The sequence below is a fragment of the Hemitrygon akajei genome, chromosome 6, assembly GCF_048418815.1.
Source record: "Hemitrygon akajei chromosome 6, sHemAka1.3, whole genome shotgun sequence".
Taxonomy (NCBI): domain Eukaryota; kingdom Metazoa; phylum Chordata; class Chondrichthyes; order Myliobatiformes; family Dasyatidae; genus Hemitrygon; species Hemitrygon akajei.
The window spans coordinates 155,447,865-155,468,927 of record NC_133129.1 but is presented as its reverse complement, the minus strand read 5'-3'; the positions used below and the strand labels follow the sequence as shown (position 1 = coordinate 155,468,927).

The 21,063-nt window shown below is 40.8% G+C and overlaps 1 protein-coding gene across 1 annotated transcript in view; it reads right to left on the bottom strand.

The window, feature by feature from the left end:
• nat10 (N-acetyltransferase 10) overlaps positions 1 to 15,883 on the bottom strand; it is a 61,744-nt gene extending 45,861 nt beyond the window's left edge. The window contains exons 1-9 of the mRNA XM_073049633.1: positions 15,754 to 15,883; positions 13,384 to 13,591; positions 13,139 to 13,230; positions 11,454 to 11,625; positions 9,492 to 9,614; positions 8,949 to 9,010; positions 8,278 to 8,392; positions 7,595 to 7,702; positions 5,465 to 5,598 (exon numbers count right to left, since the gene is read on the bottom strand). Coding sequence (XP_072905734.1) covers positions 5,465 to 5,598; positions 7,595 to 7,702; positions 8,278 to 8,392; positions 8,949 to 9,010; positions 9,492 to 9,614; positions 11,454 to 11,625; positions 13,139 to 13,230; positions 13,384 to 13,491 — 914 coding nt within the window. The 5' untranslated portion in view covers positions 13,492 to 13,591; positions 15,754 to 15,883. The remainder of the gene's footprint in view (positions 1 to 5,464; positions 5,599 to 7,594; positions 7,703 to 8,277; positions 8,393 to 8,948; positions 9,011 to 9,491; positions 9,615 to 11,453; positions 11,626 to 13,138; positions 13,231 to 13,383; positions 13,592 to 15,753) is intronic.
• Between the last annotated feature and the right edge of the window lie 5,180 nt (positions 15,884 to 21,063).

Sequence of the window (21,063 nt, the reverse complement as noted above, 5' to 3'; positions counted from 1 at the left end):
ATTTCATTTTAAAACATAATTTGTTACTCAGTTAAAATTAGTTTGTGTTTTTCAACCTTTTAAATGCTTTCCATGAAACTTTGGCTAGTCAGGGCAACTGCTTAATTGGGCCAAAATGAGTCCCAATTAACCAGAATCTAATATTCTCCAAATCACTGACATAAAAATATGCATTTTAAGCTTTAATGATTCAGACACAAAGTGCCTCACAATAGCTATAACACATAACCAATAAGCATTTCGTCTACTTTAGACCACTGCCTTTTAGAAAATACATCACCATCAAGATATCATAAACTGTATGGCGTAATTTTCTACAGAACCTGATTCAGCCAAGATAGAAAAATGAGAAACAAGAGCAGAAACAAAATGTGTCAAGTTCACGCCACCATCAAATCAGACATCGGCTGATCTGATCTCAGCCACAGCTGTTCTTTACTGCTGATTCCCTAATCTTTGACTCTCCATAGATCTCACTTCATCTTGAATATAATATCAATTATTCAGCCTTCAAAACTATCTGGAATAAAGAGTTCTACAATTCTGATTTTGGTTCAATGATTGTTCTCTCTGCACAATTGGCATAATCAACTGGCTCTGATACTTTCACAAAAGTAATATCCTGTTGTCATAAAAATAAATGCAATTGAGTTTCAGAATATGTTTCAGAATCAGATTTAATATCACTTCCATATGTCATGAAATATGTTGTTTTGCAACAGCTTACACTGCAGAACGTAATAATAACTATAAATTACAATAAATACATAAAGAAATAAATACGTAAATTCAATAAGTAATGCAAAAGAGATTAAAGAAGGTACTGAAGAAGCTGTTCCTGAAATGCTGAGTGTCTTTCTTCAGGCTCCTGTCTTGGGTTATGGGGGTCCTTAATGATGGATGGCACCTTTATGAGGCATCACCTTTTGAAGGTGTCCTGGATGCTGGGGAGGATAAGTGGCCATGATAGAACTAGCTGAGTTTACAGATTTCCGATCCTGAGCAGTGGCCCTTCCATACCAGACAATGATGCAACCAGTTAAAATGCCCTCCGCAGTATATCTGTAGAAATTAGCGAGAATCTTTAGTGACAGGCCAATTCTCAAATTCTGAGTGAAATATAGCTGCAGTCATGCCAGCTTTGTAACTGCATCAATATATTGATAGATCCTCAGAGACGTTGCACCCAAGAACTTGAATCTGCTCACCCTTTCCACTTAATAGAAAAGAACAGCACAGAAACAGGGCCTTTGGCCCATCTAGCCCAAGCTGAGCCATTTAAACTGTCCATTTCCATGATCCTACACCACAGCCATAACCCTCCATACATAGCCCTACTATACACATACTTCTGATCCATCGATGAGGATTGGTGTGTTGTCTCTCCACTTCCCCTTGCCGAAATCCACAATCAATTCCTTGGTCTTGCTGATGTTGCCTCAACACCATTCCCTCATCAACAGCCAGTAGGATGGATGGGATAGGCAACTCATACATCTGGAAATGGCTGGGGCTGCCTCGGCTTTACTACGACACTGGCCTCTTCGGGAAGAACGTGCTGAAGCTGCGACTGAGATCTATCAGCCTGAGCAGGAGAAAACCTGATAGGTCATTGAGGTGAGGAAGTCCACTGACCCGCTGGGGAAGGGTGCCAAGGCCTCAATCTGTACGGGCTGTGAATGGAGAGCTCCAGCTGAAGGAGACCAGGCCATCAGCAGGCTGCAGCACCACAGTCCAGCCTGGACATGCAGGACTTAGCTGGTGAAAGGCAGCACGTTTCTGGTCTAAGGCCTGAGAGGAAGAGTGGAGGAGGTTACGAGGATAAAGCAGGAGCGCTACAAGGTAAAGGCAGTGACACAGGGCTGCCAGGGAAGCTGGACAACGTGGAAGGGCACCATCAACAGGTCATTCAGCTGGTCTGATCTGTGCAAGACCCCAAAAGCCAGACTCAGCTTCCTCATCAGGGCACCCTATGACAGCCTTGCCCTATCCCCGAAATCTTCACCTGTGGTTTGGCAGTGAGATTAGCTGTCCCCTGTGTGATACCACCAATGCCCACCTCCAACACATCCTGGCAGGATGCAAGACTGCACTGTTGCAATGGTGCTACAGATGGCAGCATGATCAGGTCCTAAAGAAGCTGGCAGAGATCCTAGAGACCTGCAGGTGGGATGCGAGAAGCAGCCTTTCTCTAGCAGGATGACAACTTATCCCATCTGTTAAGGCTGATAAGAACACTAAATGCGCCACCCCAAGATCTCCTTCAGAACTCCTTTCCACAGGCAAGGAGTGGAACATGAGGGCAGATCTCAGCAGAGAGCTACAGTTCCCCATGGAAATTACCACCACATCTCTCTAACCATAGAATTTTGGTCCATGGCTGCCAAGATGGTCCTCATTGAATTAACCACCCCATGGAAGAAAGGAATGGAGTCTGCCCATGAGCAGAAGAGGCTGAAGTACTCAGACCTGGCAGCTGACTGTAAGGAAGCTGGCTGGAAAACCATCATCTACCCTGTGGGGGCAGGATGCTGGGGCTTCATCAGCACATCGACAACAAGGTTACTCCATGATACGACAGTGACTGAAGCAAAGCTGAGGAGGGTCACCAGAGAACTGGCTGAAGAGGCAGAATAGAGTTGCTTTTGGCTATGGTTGAGGAGGAAGGACAGAAACCGGGGGACTGACTAACCCCATTGTAAGCAGCAGAGGGTGGCAGGGAGACATCACTGCCACTGTTCTGCCACCAGATGTACCAGGGAAATATCAATGAGCGGTGGTCCCCAGCTGGTGACCCTGCAGCTGACCCAAGGGCATTGTTGGAGGTGCGGCTGACAGGAAACAACATCTTCCTGAAAATCTCAGTGAAACCAGCTGATCTATCTTGCTCCTGTACGCCTCTCATCACAATCTGAGTTCTGTCAACAACTGTGTCAAAATCAAAATTATAGATGGCGTTTGAGCTGTGCCCAGCCACACAATCGTGGTTGAAAAGAGGGTGGAGCAATGGGCTAGCCACGCATCTTTGAGATGCAGCGCTGTTGATTATCAGCGAGGAGATTTTTTTTCCACACAGACTATGTGGTCTCCCAGTGAGGGGGTCAGAGGCCCAGATTTGAGCTCCTTGACTAGATCTGAGAGTATGATTGTGTTGAACGCTGAGCTGTAGTCAACCTCGTATTATTCGTATCCAGGTGATCCAAGGCCACGAGGAGAACCAGTGAGATTTCATCCACTGTAGAGCTACTGTGGCGATATGTAAGTTGCAGCGGGTCCAGGTCCTCGCTTAGGTAGGAGTGAGAGATTGAAAATGTCTTTAACACTCGCTGTCAGTTGTTTGGCACAGGTTTTCAGAGCCCTACCAGGTAGCCCATCAGGGTCAGACACATTGCAAGGATTCAGCCTCCAAGACAGGGTCATTACATGCTGTGGGGATTTACACAGGCGTAGTTTTATTCTCCCCTTTCAAAGCATGAATAAAAGGCAATGAGCTCATCTGCGAGTGAAACAACACAGTCATTCATGATGTTAGGGTCTACTTTGTAGGAAGTAATGGCCTGCAAACCCTGCCAGAGCTGATGTGCATCTGATTTAGTCTCTAAACTCAATAGGATTTGTTTTATGCCCTTAAAATAAACTTCCGCAGGTCGTACTCTAACTTTGTATATAGTTCTGGATCACTGGTCTTGAACGTCACAGATCTAGCCCTCAGACAACTACAAATCTCCTGGTTCATCCACCGCTTTTGGTCGAGATATATCTGGTATGTCAAGAAGGCACACACTCATCCACACAGATCTTGATGAAGTCAGTGACAACTATGGCACATTCAATCCCTGAGCATTGAGCATTGCCCAACCACTGGCTCAAAGTAGTCCCATAAGGGCTCCTCAGTCACCTCTTTATGACGCCTTCTTGGTCCTCACCAATGGTGCTACAGTCTTTGGTCTCTGGGAGTAGAAGTACAGCCAAGTGATCAGACTTTCCAAAGTGCAGGTACGGGGTAGCATGGTAAATATTCTTGATGGTGGTATAACAGTGGCCAAGTGTTTCGGCTCCTCTGGCTCCACAGGTGATATGTTGGTGGTAGTTGATCAGACACTTCTTCAAGCTGGCCTGGTTGAAATCTCACACAACGATAGGAAAGGCATCCAGGTGCACTGTTTTGTGCCTGCTGTTTATGTTATCCAGCTCCTCCAGAGCCTGTATGAAGTTGGCCTGAGATGGAATGCACACCACAAGCAGGATAACGGCAGAGAACTCCCTCAGCAGATAAAATGGATGATATCTGACCATGAGATGTTCCAGGTCAGGTGAGCAGGATTCAAAAAGAACTGACACATTTGTGCACCAAAATGTGTTAATCATAAGGCATACTCCACCTCCTCTGCCTTCAAAAGACTGAGCTGTCCTTTCTTTGGAAAGAAAGGTGAAGCCATCAGACCGCAGCGCTGTGCCCGAAATTGCAAGTGTGAGCCATTTTTCCATAAAGCAGAATATACATCAGTCCTCGATGTCCCTCTGCTACAGCAATCTTGCTGATGTCTTCAATTTTATTTTCCAGAGACTGTACATTTGCCAGCAGGATAGTCTGGAAAGCAAGTCTATAGCCTCTGTGTTTCAATTGTACCTGTAAACTAGCAATGTCCCCATTTCCATTTTCTTAAAGTGGAGCTGCACTCGTAACCCAAGTATGCTGTCCAAACTTCATCAATCTTGAGTACTGAAAGATATATTTTTTTAAGCGTCATAAAACATGCTGCTTACTGAAGTACCCACGGCTGTGACTGTGGATTTTAGCTGTGGCAGACCTGAACAGGAATATTTGATGATTCCCATCGGAGCTGCACACGAAAAGTTGCCACTTAAAGGCGCAATCTTACTAAAGGGTGTCTAAGGTTCTGTATAACATACGTGTTTGCAAAATTTAATTATTTGAATTCAACAGACAATAGTTACATAGAAACAAAACTGCTAACTTACAGAATGCAATGCAGAGCAATTATTTTCCAGACTGAAAGGAAGTGTACAGCAATCCTGGAACTAGGCTTACAAAGTTTGTCACAAGAGTTACAAGAACAAACAAAAGAAAATCTGCAGATGCTGGAATTCCAAGCAACACACACAAAATGCTGGAGGAACTCCGGAGGCCAGGCAGCATCTATGGAAAACAATACAGTCAACATTTCCAGCTGAGACCCTTCGGCAAAACTTGTATTTAGAATGACAGACTTCGCTTATGCAGAAAGAAAACGAAGCTGATTTCCTTTGAATAGAGCTAGTTATGGAGAGATTGGACAAAGATTCAAAATCATTAACAGGTTTGAAAGAATTAAAAATAACTAGTTCTGGCAGTAGTTAGGAATCACATTACACAGATTTAAGAGCAATTGATAAAACAATGAGATAATGAGGTTAAAAAAACTGTCAAAACACAGAAATATTTGATAGTTCTAACACCTACCCAAATGCCACTGCTCCTGCAATAGACAGGCCCAAAGCAGCTGATTTTCCTCGGCCTCTGGCAGCAGTTAAAGCGACTGTACTTCTAAGTGTTTTTTCTGATATAGCTTCAATGATCTTCAATACTGCTTTAGCCTGATGAAGGACAAATTGTTACATTGGTTGCGGTACAAGGAAAGATATTCCAGTAATAGTCCCCTGTAAACTGACTAGACTTGCCAAAGTAAAAGCTGTTTCTAGTGATAATTAAAATTTCTGAAGTGACCAAGGTAAATGTATTTGGAAACAAAGAGTAGTCCAAGTACAAATATCAAGTAAAATACCACTAATAGTCATTATAGAATTACCAATAGAAAAAAGTACAAATACTCAATAGATCCAGCAGTATCTGTGAATACAGAAACAAATTTAATATTTCACATCAAAGATGCTTCAAAGTTAGAAATCAAAGAGGAACAGATCCAGGGAGTCCACAAAAGGGAATATCTGTAATAGTGTTAAAACTGAAAACACAAGCATCAGCTGAGAGAGGACAGTGAAGGCTTGTTACCTGCAGGTGAACTTTAACTCTCACTTTAACCACCTTTGTCTTTGGTCTCAAACACAGTTGCAATCAAACTCAACCCAAGCTTGAAAATCAGCATTCAACTCTGTTCAGGCACATTACAGCCGCAAGACAATTAACAATTTCAAATAGTCTCTCAGTGGCATCAAAAACAGATGAAATTGTTTTTCTATTCATTGATACCATCTGATATATTAACAGGATTGTTGTCCATTTAAGATTTGAGCCTTTGTAATGCTATACTTCTCTAGCTACCTAGGTTTCTCTCTTCATTCCTGTTTTTCTTCAATTCGTCTCCTACCGGCAGGTTTACTGCACTTGGTAAGCCTTCAAGATACTTTGCCAGCCTGCATCACTGCTGCCTGTACCATACAGTTACTACTGCTATCCACTGACAATCCTTTTGTTTACCCCCTCCTCAAACATCCATAACCAAAGGTTTGTCAGATTTCTAACTTTTTTCAGTTCTGAGAAAAGGTCACTGATTTGAAATATTAAGTTTTCCCGTTCTCTGAGATGTTACTTCTCTTGCTCAGTCTTTCCAGCCTTCATTTCAAATTTCCTACTGTTTTTGCTCTCACAATTTATACACAATTTCTCTGAGCCTCTTGGTCAATAGATGAAAGCTATAGCATTATGTTTATAATTTGCGCCCATTTCACTTTGTCCACCATTTCTACCTCATCCATAAAATCAAATAACATCCTGATGGAAATATCTTACAGGTCCTTCAACAAGGACGGCCTCAAATTCTGGAACTCGTCACCTTACAACAGAACATGAATGATATCATCAGAACAAATGCAGGTGCTCAACAAGGCAGCTCATCACCACCTTAGGAAAAAGTAGGGATGAACTAATGCCCATAGTTCCATGAATGAAATAAAAATGTGAACTGTATGAATAAATTGAATGAATGAATGAACTGAATGAATTGAATCGACTTTATCACTTACATCCTTCAAATACATGAGAAAAATCTTTACGTTACATTTCCATTCAAATGTGCAATTATAGTAATTTATAATAAATATTATGTACAACAGGATAGTCAATATAACATAGAAATACAGTAGCGTCAGCATCAATTAAGCAGTCCGATTGCCTGGTAGAAGAAGCTGTCCCAGAGCCTGTTGGTCCTGGCTTTTATGCTGCAGAACCGTTTCCCGGATGGTAGCAGCTGGAACAGTTTGTGGTTGGGGTGACTCAGGTCTCCAAAGATCCCTTGGGCCCTTTTTACACACCTGTCTTTGTAAATGTCCTGAATAGTGGGAAGTTCATATCTACAGATGCACTGGGCTGTCCACACCACTCTCTGCAGAGTCCTGCGATTGAAGGAATTACAGTTCCCATACCAGGCAGTGATGCAGCCAGTCAGGATGCTCTCAATTGTGTTGTGCCCTTGCAAAAAGTTCTTAGGATCTGGGGGGCCATACCATACTTCTTCAACCGTCTGAGGTGAAAGAGGTGCTGTTGTGCCTTTTTCACAACACAGCCGGTATGTACAGTTTATGTTTGATCAAATACTCAGCTCTTCTACTCTATCGACCAACTAGAGCATCTTACCTGATCCAGTGTTTTGCAGCCATCAATAAGAACTCCTACTGGTTGCGTATCACTTAGGGACTCTTTAAGTTCTCGCAATTCAATCTCTCCCGGTGTTAGGCTTTCCTCCTTAAAAAATTAGGAAAATACATTGACAGATACTGTGTAATTCCCGCTGAAAGGTTAAACCATAATTCAATTAAACCAACCAGTGAATTTAACTCCTTAAATTCTTCTGCACCACTTTCTCACATATATCAGAAATTTTATAGTGACAATGCCAATCAGTATTACTAGGAAATAATAACGATAGAAGTTCCAGAAATGAAGAGACAGGCTTTGAGATGATCAGGAAAGAAATCTCATAATTTGGGGCAACAGGATCTGGATTAGAGAACTGCAATTAAGACCTACAAGCTTGAGTTTTAAGGGACCAAGGTTCTACATTCTGAAGGAGTCCTGGTGCATTTGGGAATATCAGTGATTTGGGTGAGATTGACAGAAATAGGGAGACATGGTCTTAAACTAGATCAGTATCAAACTTCACAATCAGCCTTCTCTAGGTTCCCAAGTTTATGATAAAGGTGTACTGTAAGTGCTATACAATGTTAACGAAATCCACTGTTGCTCATGTCGTACATTTCAGCAATATAAATAAATAGCAAAAACCCAAATGTTACGATACCACGATCTACAATACATACCGAGGATTTGGGTGAGACAGGGTTAATGTTAAGAATGTGACTGGAAAGTGGCAAGATATCCAGCTGATCATTTATCACAATACAATTCTTGCAGGATGCCAGAGAAAGTATGAATCTGATGAAACAGAATGAACATAAAAAAATTTGGGGCATTTAGCAAACAGTAATTATTAGATTAACAGACGCTCATGCACGACTACCATTGGGGAGAAAAGACAGAAGCATGACGACCCACACTGAACGCCTTAAGAATAGCTTCTTCCTTCCGCCATCAGATTGTTACTTGTTATATATACTCAATTATTTGTCATTTGCACTATTTATTCTTGTAATTTATTCTAATTTTTATGTCTTGCAATGCACCGCTGTCAAAAAACAAATTTCATGACACATCAATGATAATTAAAACTCATCCCGACTTCAAAAAATCCAAATTTCAAAACCAACTTCAACATACTTGGAGTGCAATGCAACAAAAATTCAAGAAATTGATCGTCCTAGAATGTATATTCAAAAACTGTCCTCTGTCATTAACAGATATTGGTCACATATACTGCACAAGTACTCAGATGTAAAATTAACATTTATGTTTTCCCTTGTATTGGCAGGTAAGCTTGAGCAGATTCTTTCAGACAAATATTGTTTAAAAGCGCCTTTGGAAAAATTTTTACCTTTCATTGAATCTTCCAATCACATCCTGATGTGACTCTGTTCTGAAACGTGTATGTACATCCTTTGGCATAGAGCAGAGAAAATAAAATCAAAATCAAAAGACCAATCTTTTAATGACATTTTTGAGTTGAGATTATTGGACTTTTAAGGCCAACACATATTGCTTCCCATCCTAACTTCAAAATAAAATTGTTGAAACATGTTAGAATGAACAAATGATTTAAAGTTGTTCTGAGATCTGTTTGAAGTCAGTAAAAATCTGCTAAATGACCACGATCATGATAAAATAAATCACTCAAGAGCAGAAATGCCATAGATTTTAGAATGCATGCCGGCCTGTTGTCTGCTCTATCTTTTAGCTTTAGCATCACTTCTACTGAACCTGTGCTTGAACTCCTCCAACAAAATCAAACTTGCAAATTTCAGAGAGTATTAGCCAATAGCCATATGTTTGTCATGACTTATTAAGAATAAAAGATTGCATATCAAACATCTAGTGAAAAAAGGATTGAGCTCAGCAGCCTGTCAAACAAAGCACATACCATTGTCATTGTATACAGCTGTTTCAAAGAGTTGACCGTTCTCAGCAGAATCACAACAAGTCCACCCCCTTCCACTGTCTCAACAGTCCTGGCCAAAAGGTTTGGTGTCATAGCCTCAAAATCCTGCATAATGTGACAAAAAAGCAAGGTTTAAGCATTCTCTTTCTCTTCACAAACTTATTGATTATGAATACTTGCACAATAGTTATGAAAAGATTTACCCTAAAATTATCTATATTAATTGTTGCTATTTTACTGCAGATTCCTTTCTTGACTTTCTATTAAACACTTCATAAAGCTATCCATATGTTTAATGTGAAATGAATACTGGTATCAAACTAGTACGTGGACATGGGATTTAATAAGTACCATCTATTCAATATGTTTCATTCTCCGTAGGCTAACCCTCAAGTATAAAACTGATAGATAGATAGATACTTTATTCATCCCCATGGGGAAATTCAACCTTTTTTCCAATGTCCCATACACTTATTGTAGCAAAACTACCGTAGATTCCGGATTTTAAGCCGCTACTTTTTTCCCACATTTTGAACAGCTTTGAACTTTGCGGCCTTTAAAACGGAGCGGCTAATGCATGATTTTTTTCATGCCGCCTCGTAAACATTTTGCCTCGTAACAGTAGACCAATAAAATTGATGAGTAGTTCACAGAGGTCCAATGAAATTGTACGATAAATCAAGCACACTTTCACAATTAAATTATTGTAAATCAGTCATTTGTACTCACCCTCATCAACATGGAAAACACTCGAAGTATTGTGCTGCCTTATGGCATACTTAGTTTATAATATTTTCGCTTAGTAATTCATTTTCTAGTTAAAGTTAGAAGAGTTTTAACTATATGTTTTCTGTACTACATCGCGGGATGCTATGACGTCACACCCGGTTTCGCGGTGTCTTGTGGGAAAATGCCGGTTTGCGATGAAACGGAAAGGAGGGGGGGAGCGCATTACGCGAGCAGCTTTGGATCTGAGCGAAAACGCTGCTTTTAAGTTAAGGGTGATCAATAACTTTTCCTGGTAGGCTGTAGTATATATATTTTTTACCAGTCGTTAGGAGATATTGGAATGTTGTTCAGTAAAGAAGTATACGCAACGTATTTAAAAGTAGCCGCGTTACGGGCACGGTTCGAAAAAAAGCATTTGCAATATGTATTTGTTTTTGTTACCATATGGATTTAATTAAAAGTTAAAAAATCCTCATGTGTAATATCTTTCTGTGTAAATATCTCATATTACAACGTGGGACACCTGCGGCCGAAAATCCGGTGCGGCCTTTACAATTAAAAAATTGATTTTATTTCTAAAATTAGAGCCAGCGGCTTTTAATCAGGTGCGCTCTGTAGTCCGGAATCTACGGTAATTACATACAATACTTAACTCAGTAAAAATATGATATGCATCTAAAATCACCCTCTCAAAAAGCATTAATAATAGCTTTTAAAAAGTTCTTAAGTAGTTTACTTAAATACATTGAGTCCTAACCCCGGCACTTTAACATATCTTACTCCTGGCGGTTGAATTGTAAAGCCGAATGGCATTGGGGAGTATTGATCTCTTCATTCTGACCTTCATTAAATCTGGCCTTTAGACACCCAGTCTGTGATGTCCTCATACCCTGTAGAACAGCTTTCTGTCTCTGCAATTAACATCTATGGGTACACGGTATCTCATCAACTTACCATTATTCACATACAACCTTCAAGTCTTAAGTTAGCGTTATTTCTAGTGGACAAAGGAAAACATTATAGTAAACCCTACAACTCCTTTCACTTGACGTACAAACTTAACTTCTTTTTAACTCAATATTGTTGAATACAAGATTAACCCAGCAATCTCAGGAAAGGCCAGGATCATTATGGAGCATATTTCACAAAATTCTGCCAATGTCAATGACAGCATTTTCTTAAGCAAGCAAACAAGAATGAATATAACACACATACCTGCAGAACACACATCCCATAGGTGTTACCCAAGATCTTATGGGTCTCATTGTAATAGCAGTACCGAATGTTTGTTGCAGCTATAAAAAGCTCAAAAGGATCATCCTGCTTGAGGTCGAGCGTGCCACTTTTTATCTTTTTCTGTAACTGCCTCATTCGCTTCTTCCTATGACTGGAGGAAAGCCAGAGATTTAGCACCTACACAACAACAACGCCAACTTTAGTAACCTAGTCACCATCAGCAATAACTGCCTGCAAAGTGCTGGCGAGATTCATAAACAGAAATTTGGAACCAATGCTTGTTAGCATTTCTTTGCATTTCCACAAGTACAAATGTAGCTACATCTGTTTATTCCATATATTCCAAATATCTTTTTTTTAAATTGAAATACAGTGCAGAGAATCCCTTCGAGCCTTTCAAGCTACACTGGCCAGCAACTCCTGATTTAGTGCCAGCTTAATTATGGGACAAATTACAATGACCAAATAACCTAGCAATCGGTACACCTTTGGACTGTGGGAGGAAACCGGAGCACCTGGAGGAAACCCACAAGATCAGGGGAGAAAGTGCAAACTCTTTACAAGCTGTGGCAAGAAATAAACCCGGGTTGTCTGAACTGTGAAGCATTATGCTAACCACAAAACTTCTGTGCCAGCCCAACATAGCATCAGATCCCTTTGAGCTTAAACTTAACATAAACCAAATAACACTTTAAAATACAAGTACAGATCTGCTTCATTACATGACACGCTGCTACTGTGCTTTTAGAAACTTGCGCATTTCTCTTCGAGGCTAAGAATTTCAAGATTTAGGCAATTTAAAAAAAAGCTTAGGTCAAATATTCTACCTTTGGCAACATTAAAATCACTAAGTCTAATTGTTAACTAACAGCTGTTAATTCTGAAGTGTCCAACACTTCATGCACAGGTCAATATTGGCTACTTCTAACATTTTTTTAACTTTAGGAGCAGATAGGACATTATACAAAAAACTGGACGTTATACAGATAATTTCAGCAAATGTGATATACTGCATTTTCTTTTTGCTGACAGATAGGACAAAAGGTAATGTAGAATTCTCCTAATTGATAAAACTTGGTTAAGTGCAAATTTAATTTCCTCAGTTTTGATGGAAAATTTTTTCATCAAATTTTCAAAATAAGCTACAAGCTCGAAAGACAGTGATGGTTAAGTTTTACATTAATATCAATCATCAGGTTACTATTCTTCAATAAATGTCAGCTCAGGAGCATGCTAATCAATCACCTGTGGAAGGGAAATAGGGAGTATTCACCAGGTCATGTGCATTGATCAACGCAAGGGCAGCTATGCATTCTTTCACATAAATTTTCCAGCATTAAACTTTTTTTAAACTGTTAAATCATTAAACTGATACCAGTTTTGGAAGCAGTAGAACTGAATGGACTGCAGGTGATTCTCAGTACAGACTGAGAACTACAAGGCAACACCAATATAGTTATAGTTTTATAACAATATACTCTCAATTGACATTGATAACAAACCTATATGATTTTCATTGAATTGGAAGTGTGTAAAGCTGCAATGATTTGTTGTATTTAAAAAAAGTTTAAATATATTTAAGCTCATTTAAATTTGAATAAAACATTATTCAAAATTTCAAATCCTAAATGAGTATTTGTTTTAGTTTACAATATAAACATTACCTGCTAAAGCCAAGCTCCTTTTTGTAACACCATAATACAGATGGCCTGGCCTTCACTGTGGCTTTAGAGAGCATATGATGAAGTATAACAACCTGCAGTGAAAATAGACAGACAACATTTGTGTTCTGTACTCATCCGATTCCCTGCAACCATCCACCTCCACTGACAATCAAATTTTAATCTACAAAGTAAATTAACCGCCATGACAATATCAAAAAAGCACCATTCCACTTTTAACTCCTTACCTGATCTCTGCCGCGATCTCCCACAATGACAAACATCGTCCGTTGGCGCTGCGCCACACCATTTTCAATTTGGACTCTGATACGATTATCTAGTTTCTTCCTGAACATTCTGAATCGTTGTGTATGGATGAACTTGGCCTTAAAACCTTCTGAAGCTTACTTCAGAATGAATTATACATCCATGGATCAAAATACCAAAAGTTCTCCACTGAAATAGACAAAATTATAAGGTTAACTACTTGGTATTCATCTGTTTTCGTGCATCTAGTGGAACGTTCATTAAATTTTGATTCAGGCTACTAAAGTGGTCCAAGCACTCTTCCATTAACAATGAATAAAATGCATTTGTGTAGCACACAAACAAAATGCTGGAGGAGCTCAGCAGGTCAGGCAGTATCTATGGAAATAAATAAAAGTCAACATTTCAGGCCGAGACCCTTCATCAGGACAAGGTCTGTATTATATATCACTTTTGATGACATATTAAAATATGCCAAGTTGCTTCATGATGTGTTACTGAGCAAAAGCTGATGCTAAAATACATGATTAAAAGGCTTTGTCAAAACAATAGGTTTTAAGGATGTGTAAGGAGAGTTTAGGTTCCAGCTGGTGATCAGAGAAGCAGAAACAGAATCAGGTTTAATAACAATAGCATATAGATACTTTATTGATCCCAAAGGGAATTACAGTGTCACAGTAACACTGCAAGTGTATAGTCAGAAGAAAGACTAATAAAAAAGTTACCTTAAAAATACAATTTACAAGATCACACTAAAATGGTAGTACAAGAATTACCATAATATTATACAGTAATGGGTGCACATTCACACCGTGCAGGTAAGTGATGGTAGTATTGCACAGGGTGTGGTAAACAGAGGTTAATAACAGTCGACCAGGAGGAGGGTCATCACTTCCCCCAGCTATTGGTTGACACATTATAGAGCCTTAAGGCCGAGGGTAAGAATGACCTCATATAGTGCTCTTTGGAGCAGCACGGTTGTCTCAGTCTATGACTGAAAGTACTCCTCTGTTCAGCCAAGATGGCATGCAGAGGGTGAGAAACATTGTCCAGAATTGCCAGGATTTTCCGGAGGGTCCCTTGTTCTATCACAACCTCCAGTGTGCCCAGTTTGACTCCTATAACAGAGCCAGCCTTTCTAATCAGTTTATTAGGCCTGTTGGCACCACCCGTGTTGATGCCATTGGCCTAGTACACCACCGTATAGAAGATTGTACTGGGAACTACAGCCTAGTAGAACATGTGAAAGAGAGGCCTGCATATTCCAAAGGACATCAGTCTCCTCAGGAAGTAGAGGTGGCTCTGGCCTTTCCTGTACACAGCCTCCGTGTTGGTGCTCTAGTCATTCCCTCGTCCTACCCTTTCTGAAGTCCACAATCAGCTCTTTGGTCTTACTGACGTTGAGTGGAAGGTTGTTGGTTTGACACCACAACTAGCTGATGTATCTCACTCAAACAACAGTTTGCAAACCATGGAATTGAGGAAACAAAAATAAATTAGAAGCTCGCACTGCTGAAAAGGGTAAATTAGAACATCTAGCCTCAATCAATATGGGTAGCAGTATCTGATCTCAAGTCTATCGTCATGTGCCACCATATACACAAGCTTGTAAGCGTCTAGCAGTTGTGTTTCTGACACAAAAGGCGGTAGGTGCCAAGGTCACACGACAGGAGAGATCGTGGAATCAAGCAGGATAGCGACATTTAAAGCATTTAGTCAGTCACGTGAGCGTGCAGGGACTGGAAAGGTAAGGCAAATGGGATTACTAGTTTAAATTGGCATCATGGTTGGTACATATTGATCGCGCCGGGGCGGGGGAGACACACGATCTATCCTGGCCGCATTAGACCACGGTCACTAAGCATCAACTCCAAACCAAACAGAAAGCACAGGAGATAAAACAGCCACCGGACACCAGACCGATGGAGTGCGGACACGCTCTTCGCTTCTCCCCACCCACCCTCTGGTGTTCCGAGCATACTCCCACTCCCCTCCGCACACCAGGGACCGCTTCCCTCTCACCACCCCACAGAAGTAAAGGGACCTCTTCCCAACACCCTTGAATAAGGAGATCGCTACCCTCCCCACCTTCCCACGATGTCGCGGTGCCGCTCTATCCACAGCCCTCCCCCCCGGGGCATGGGGACCACCTCCCTCCCCACGATGTCCCGGGACATGTCTCCTTGCCGCCCACCCACAGCCGGGCGTAAAGGGAACCCCCTCCCCCACCACCACGATGTCCCACTCTGCCGCCGGTCACGCACGGGCTGGGGGAACCGCTGCTCACGTGGAACCGACGGGCCCAGGATCCCCGGTGCCCTCCGCTCCCCCAGACACCCGCAGGAGGATACCTTCCCACTACTCCTTCCCCGAACGGGCGATTCCGTTCACTGGAGCTACCGGGAATACGGGCTGAATTCCTCGGCTGGTGTCAAGAGTTGCCCAGGACGGCGACTTCGGGTCCTGTGAAGCCGGGCCGCTTCCAATGACGTCGAATGCGCCGTCAGCCAATGGTATTCATGTTCCGCCGGTACCCGCGCCCCCTAGCGGGTGACTGCTCAGGAGAAGAGGGTAGAAATTGTCAATCCTCCCTGTCGCCCACAGCCAATGCGCCAGAGTTTTAATTAATCCTGTTATTCATTATATTTATGATTAACATTGCTGTGGCTTTATATAATTATACTTGTATTTGTTTATAGATGAAATCAATTATTAATATTGCTCTAAAATTGAATGTAAAGTGTTATCATTCACTTGTTACCGGGTAAGTTTAGACAATGCAGAATACGGAACAGGTAGGTGTTGGAAGAGAATATTAGTTGGTGGTACAGATGCTGAACTCTAATTTTTCATATGGCTAGATAACGAGTAGCGGAGTTTCGCTGTGGTTACGGACCAAAATAAAATCAACGCAAGCTACACAAAGTCTTTCACGCACAATCAAAGTCAAACAACATAAACCATCAGGGATTTGTCTCTAAAACAAAATAATACAATTATTGGAAATCTGAAATAAGTACAAAGTACTGCTAATACTCGGGCTATTCAGCCTCCCTCTTTACCAATCCAATACTTTGCACTCTTAATTTTGATTGATAACCTTTTCTATGGCACATTATAAAAGGTCTTCTGAGCGTCCAAAAACCCATCCTTACAGACTCGGAAAAAAGATTTATGAAGCAAATAAACCTTTTAATAAATTCAAGTCGACTTTCCGCAATCCAACTGCTATTTTTCCTGGCTAAAGATTATTATTCTTGGTAATATCAGGATATCTTCCTCAGCTCCATAACTTGCTGTATTTTCCGTATGAAAACCATGCACTAACTCTTTAAATCTTTGCCAATGCTTGTTCCGCCTCTTCTTAATGCAGTTTTCCCAATATACCATGGCCAACTCACACGCGTATCTTCCTAGATTACTAGAATTTCAAAGGTGCAAATTACGTTTATCATTAAAGTACATATGTCACCATATATACTGTACAACCGAGATTAATATTCTAGTGGGCATACTCAATAAATCTATACAGTAATAATCATAACAGAAGCAATGAAAGGCCGCCCAACTTGAGCTTTCAACCAGAGCGCAGAAAACAAACTGTGCAAATACAAACATAAATAATAAATTAATAAATAAGCGAAACATAAAGAGCATGAGATGAAAAGTCCTTAAAAGTGAGCCAATTGGTTGTAGGAACATTTCAATGATGAGTCAAGATGAGTGAAATTATCCTTGATGCCTGTGGGGTGGTAACTATTCTTGAATCTGGTTGTGAGTCCTGAGGTTCCTGTATCTTCTTCCACTGAGAACAGATTCTGGGTGGAGCTGTACGTCCTGGTTGGTGGGGGGGTTCTTGCGACAGCATTTCATATAGGTGTGCTCAACAGTTGAACTTGGGCTTTACAACAAGTTGTAAACAGTTCAACAGTTGAACTTGAACTCAACATGGGCTTTACCCATGATAGACTGTCATATCCACTACTTTTTGTAGGATTTCCCGTTTAAGGGGATGTGATGCATCCGGGCAACATACTTTCCACTACACACCCAGAGATGTTTCTCGAAGCTTTCATCGAAATTTCACTTACAGGCTGGGTCCACGTCAGGTCCTCTGAAATAATTACATCGAGGAATTTAAAGTTGCTAGCCTGCTTCACCTCTGATGCTCCGATGAGGACTGTTAACATTTAGTTAAAATTCTGGTTAACATTTTGGCCGCATTTATTCTTAAAACGAAAATTTACAGAACGGAAAGCCGTTCAGTCTGTAGCCAGTCCACGAACCCCAAAATAAGCTAATCACTACAGTTGATTACATGAGAGCAATTTGACCACTTTACATTAAAATGGTCCTGGTGTATTATTTGTTTTTTCTTATGATTGCCGCAGATGGTGCTATGTGCTTGATCCTGCAGCAAGTTAATTTCTCATTTTACCTGTACATCCATGTAACAATAAATAACAGTTGGACCTCAATAGCTATTTTGTGGCCATCTCGATGTTTTTAAATACATTAGAATTTTTGCTTCTCTTGCATTTTCAGGCAATTCATTTCAACCACTTCGACTGAAAATTCTTTATTCCAATTACCTTTAATTATGCCTACTTTTAGATTTTGGAGCTGTCAATTACATAATTTCTTCCAGAAATAAAATGATTCAGCAGACATCCCAGAAACTGAGTATGCTGCTAATTTCTCATTAGCTGTACATTAAGGAATGGAAATTCTTTTACTGTTTGATCTTGTACTGACCTACAGAGCCATATGTGGAAGAATCTTTAAGGATGTGTATAATTTCAAAGGTGCAGTTAACGTTGCTGAAAAGATCATATATAATTGTTATATATTCCAACATTCAAAAGTAGTTTCTAATTACTATTGCATATTGGATCTCTTAATAAAATGATTTTGACCGTTCATCTTAACCTGTTCTGAAGATCAACCACAAATTTAAAAAAAGACATGCTGTCTGCTTTCTTATTTGTCATATACTTCATATGTATCTTACTGTTCCACCAGTGATAACAGATAATTTGTCTTTATTCTTGTACCTTCATTTCCATACTGCAGGGGCAACCCAGGGAACCACAAGCCAATGAGCCAAACAGTGGTAGGAAAGATGCTGGAGGGAATTTGGAGGAACAGCATATACCAGCATTGGAAAGGCAAAGACCGATCAGGGGTGATCAGCATGGAACTGCTGAGCACTTGGAAAATAGCACTTCTCAAATTTGAGTGTTTTGAAGTGGTAACCTAGAGGATTGATGAGGGCAGAGCAGTGGAAGCTGTCTATATGGACCTTAGCAAGGCATTGACAAGGTCCCAAATGGCAGCCTAGTCTGGAAGATTGGATGAATGGATCCAGGGTGAGGTAGTCAACTGGATACCAAATTGGCTTGGTGGAAGGAGACAGAGGTCATAGTGGATAGCCGATTCACCATCTGAATATCGATTTCTCCTTCCAGTGATAAAATTCCGCTCCTCCCCTAGTTCTCCACTAACCTTTTACCTCCTCTCTCTTACCTATAACTTCGTCCTGAGTCCTTTCCTCCTCCTCCTCCCCCCATGGTCCACTCTTCTGACCTATCAGATTCCTCCTTCTCCAGCCCTTGACCTTTCCCACCCTCCTGGCTTCACCTATCACTTCCAGTAGTGCCCCCCCCCATCCCCACCTTTTTATTTCGACATCTCTCCCCCTTCCTTCTCTGTCCTAAAGGAGGATCTTGGCCGAAACGTCACCTATCTATTCATTTCTATAGATGCTGGTACTGACAGCATGGAGGCAAAGTCATCAGGTATATTTAAAGTGGAGGTTGATTGGTTCTTAATTAGTAAGGCCAAAGGTCATGGGAAAAAGCAAGAGAATATCATGAAGGAATGGCAGAGTAGACGTAATGGGTCGAAAAGTCCAATTCTGCTCCTATTCCTTGTGGTCTATGGTCTAACTGCACAAGTTGGTGAGACCAAAACTGGAGTATTATGTACAGTTCTAATTTTTCCAGCTATAGGATGTCATTAAACTGAAGAGGTTGCACAAAAGATTCATAAAGATGTTACCAGGACTGGAGGCCTTCAGTTATGGGGAGAGACAGGATAGATTGTGACGTTTCTTCCCTCTCCTTCTCCACATCCACCAGGGGCATAGGAAACTGAAGGGTGGCTTTATAAAGGTTATATAAAACCATTAGGGGTATAGATAATGTAGCTGGTCAGTCTTTTGCCCCCAGCATAGGTGGTTTTAAAGCTACAGGAAAGATTGAAGAGTTCCAAAGGGAAACTTCTTCCACATGGAGGGTGGTGGCTACATAGAACAAGTTGCCAGAGGAACTTGTAGAGACAGGTTCAGTTATAATATATAGAAGACATTTAACAGGTACATGGATAGAAAAGCCTTAAATGGATATGGGTCAAACACAGGTAAATAGGATTAGCTCAGATAGACGTCTTGGTTGGGCATGGTCAGGTTGGAACAAAGGGTCTGTTCTATGCAGTATAACTGTAATTCTAAGCTTCATCCACTCATGTCATTTCCAATAATGGCACATTATTCTCAGATCCTAAATAAATCTATTTCTCTAATGAGGTTTCACTTCAACATTACCCACTAGCAGGTAATGTACAAATTATGCAAGTTTCCCCCCCCCCCTTTACACATTGCTTGTAAGCAGATATTCTAGATACCTTTGTAACTGCAGCACAAGAGATTATGAAGTTAATTTTGGTGGGGCTAGAGCTGCAATAGCTTGGAGAACAACTCCACCTTTAAATTATTCACTCTCCATAGCTGGAAATGAAGTTGGGCAATGATCAATAACGACATTTATAGTGAATGTCACAGACCCAGTAGATAATCTTCTTGTTCTAAATGCAGCTTTGCACAGTTGCATCTTTGAAGATGGACACACAAAGCTTACCCTTTAGTGATTTACCAGATGTTATAGCATAAGGTGTTATAATTCATGTTCCCAATCCAATCCCAAATACAATATTCCATTAGTGTCCAAATTTGATGTTATGAATATGCTCTAAAAGAAGTCCTTCATAGTAGCAAATTCCAAATATTCACAATTCAAGACATTTCTTACCTCATTATGAAGTGCACCCCCTTATGTTAAAATGAAGCACCATTGCTCCAGACTCACTAGACCAGGATAATGCTTTCTGAGCACTTGCACCAAATCCATGAATAGTGTCTCTCCTGAGATTGAGATGGACCCAGAAAGGGAGGAGGATGTGTTAGAAATAGCTCAAGTGAATTAGAAGGCAGGGTAAATCTTAAGAGTGAAATCTGGTAAATGCCCTTTTCCCCACATTCTATGAACCCTTTGCATCCTCAGTTCACAACATGTCTATCCTGCATCACAAAATTCTACTTCAAAAGTAACTTTAATGGTGAAGTGGTGAAGATAGAAAATATTCAATGATTAGGAGAGGAATAACACATCATCTACACCAGTCTACCCACCATCAAGGGCACATATACAGAAAGGTGATGGAAAAAGGCCAACAATATCATGAAGTATCACATTCACCCTACTCATGGAATGCTTGTCCCATTCCATCATGGAGGTTACATAGCATCCATGCCAAGACCACCAGACGCAAAGACAGTTACTTTCCACATGCAGTAAGGCTGATAAACACCTCCACCCACTAAC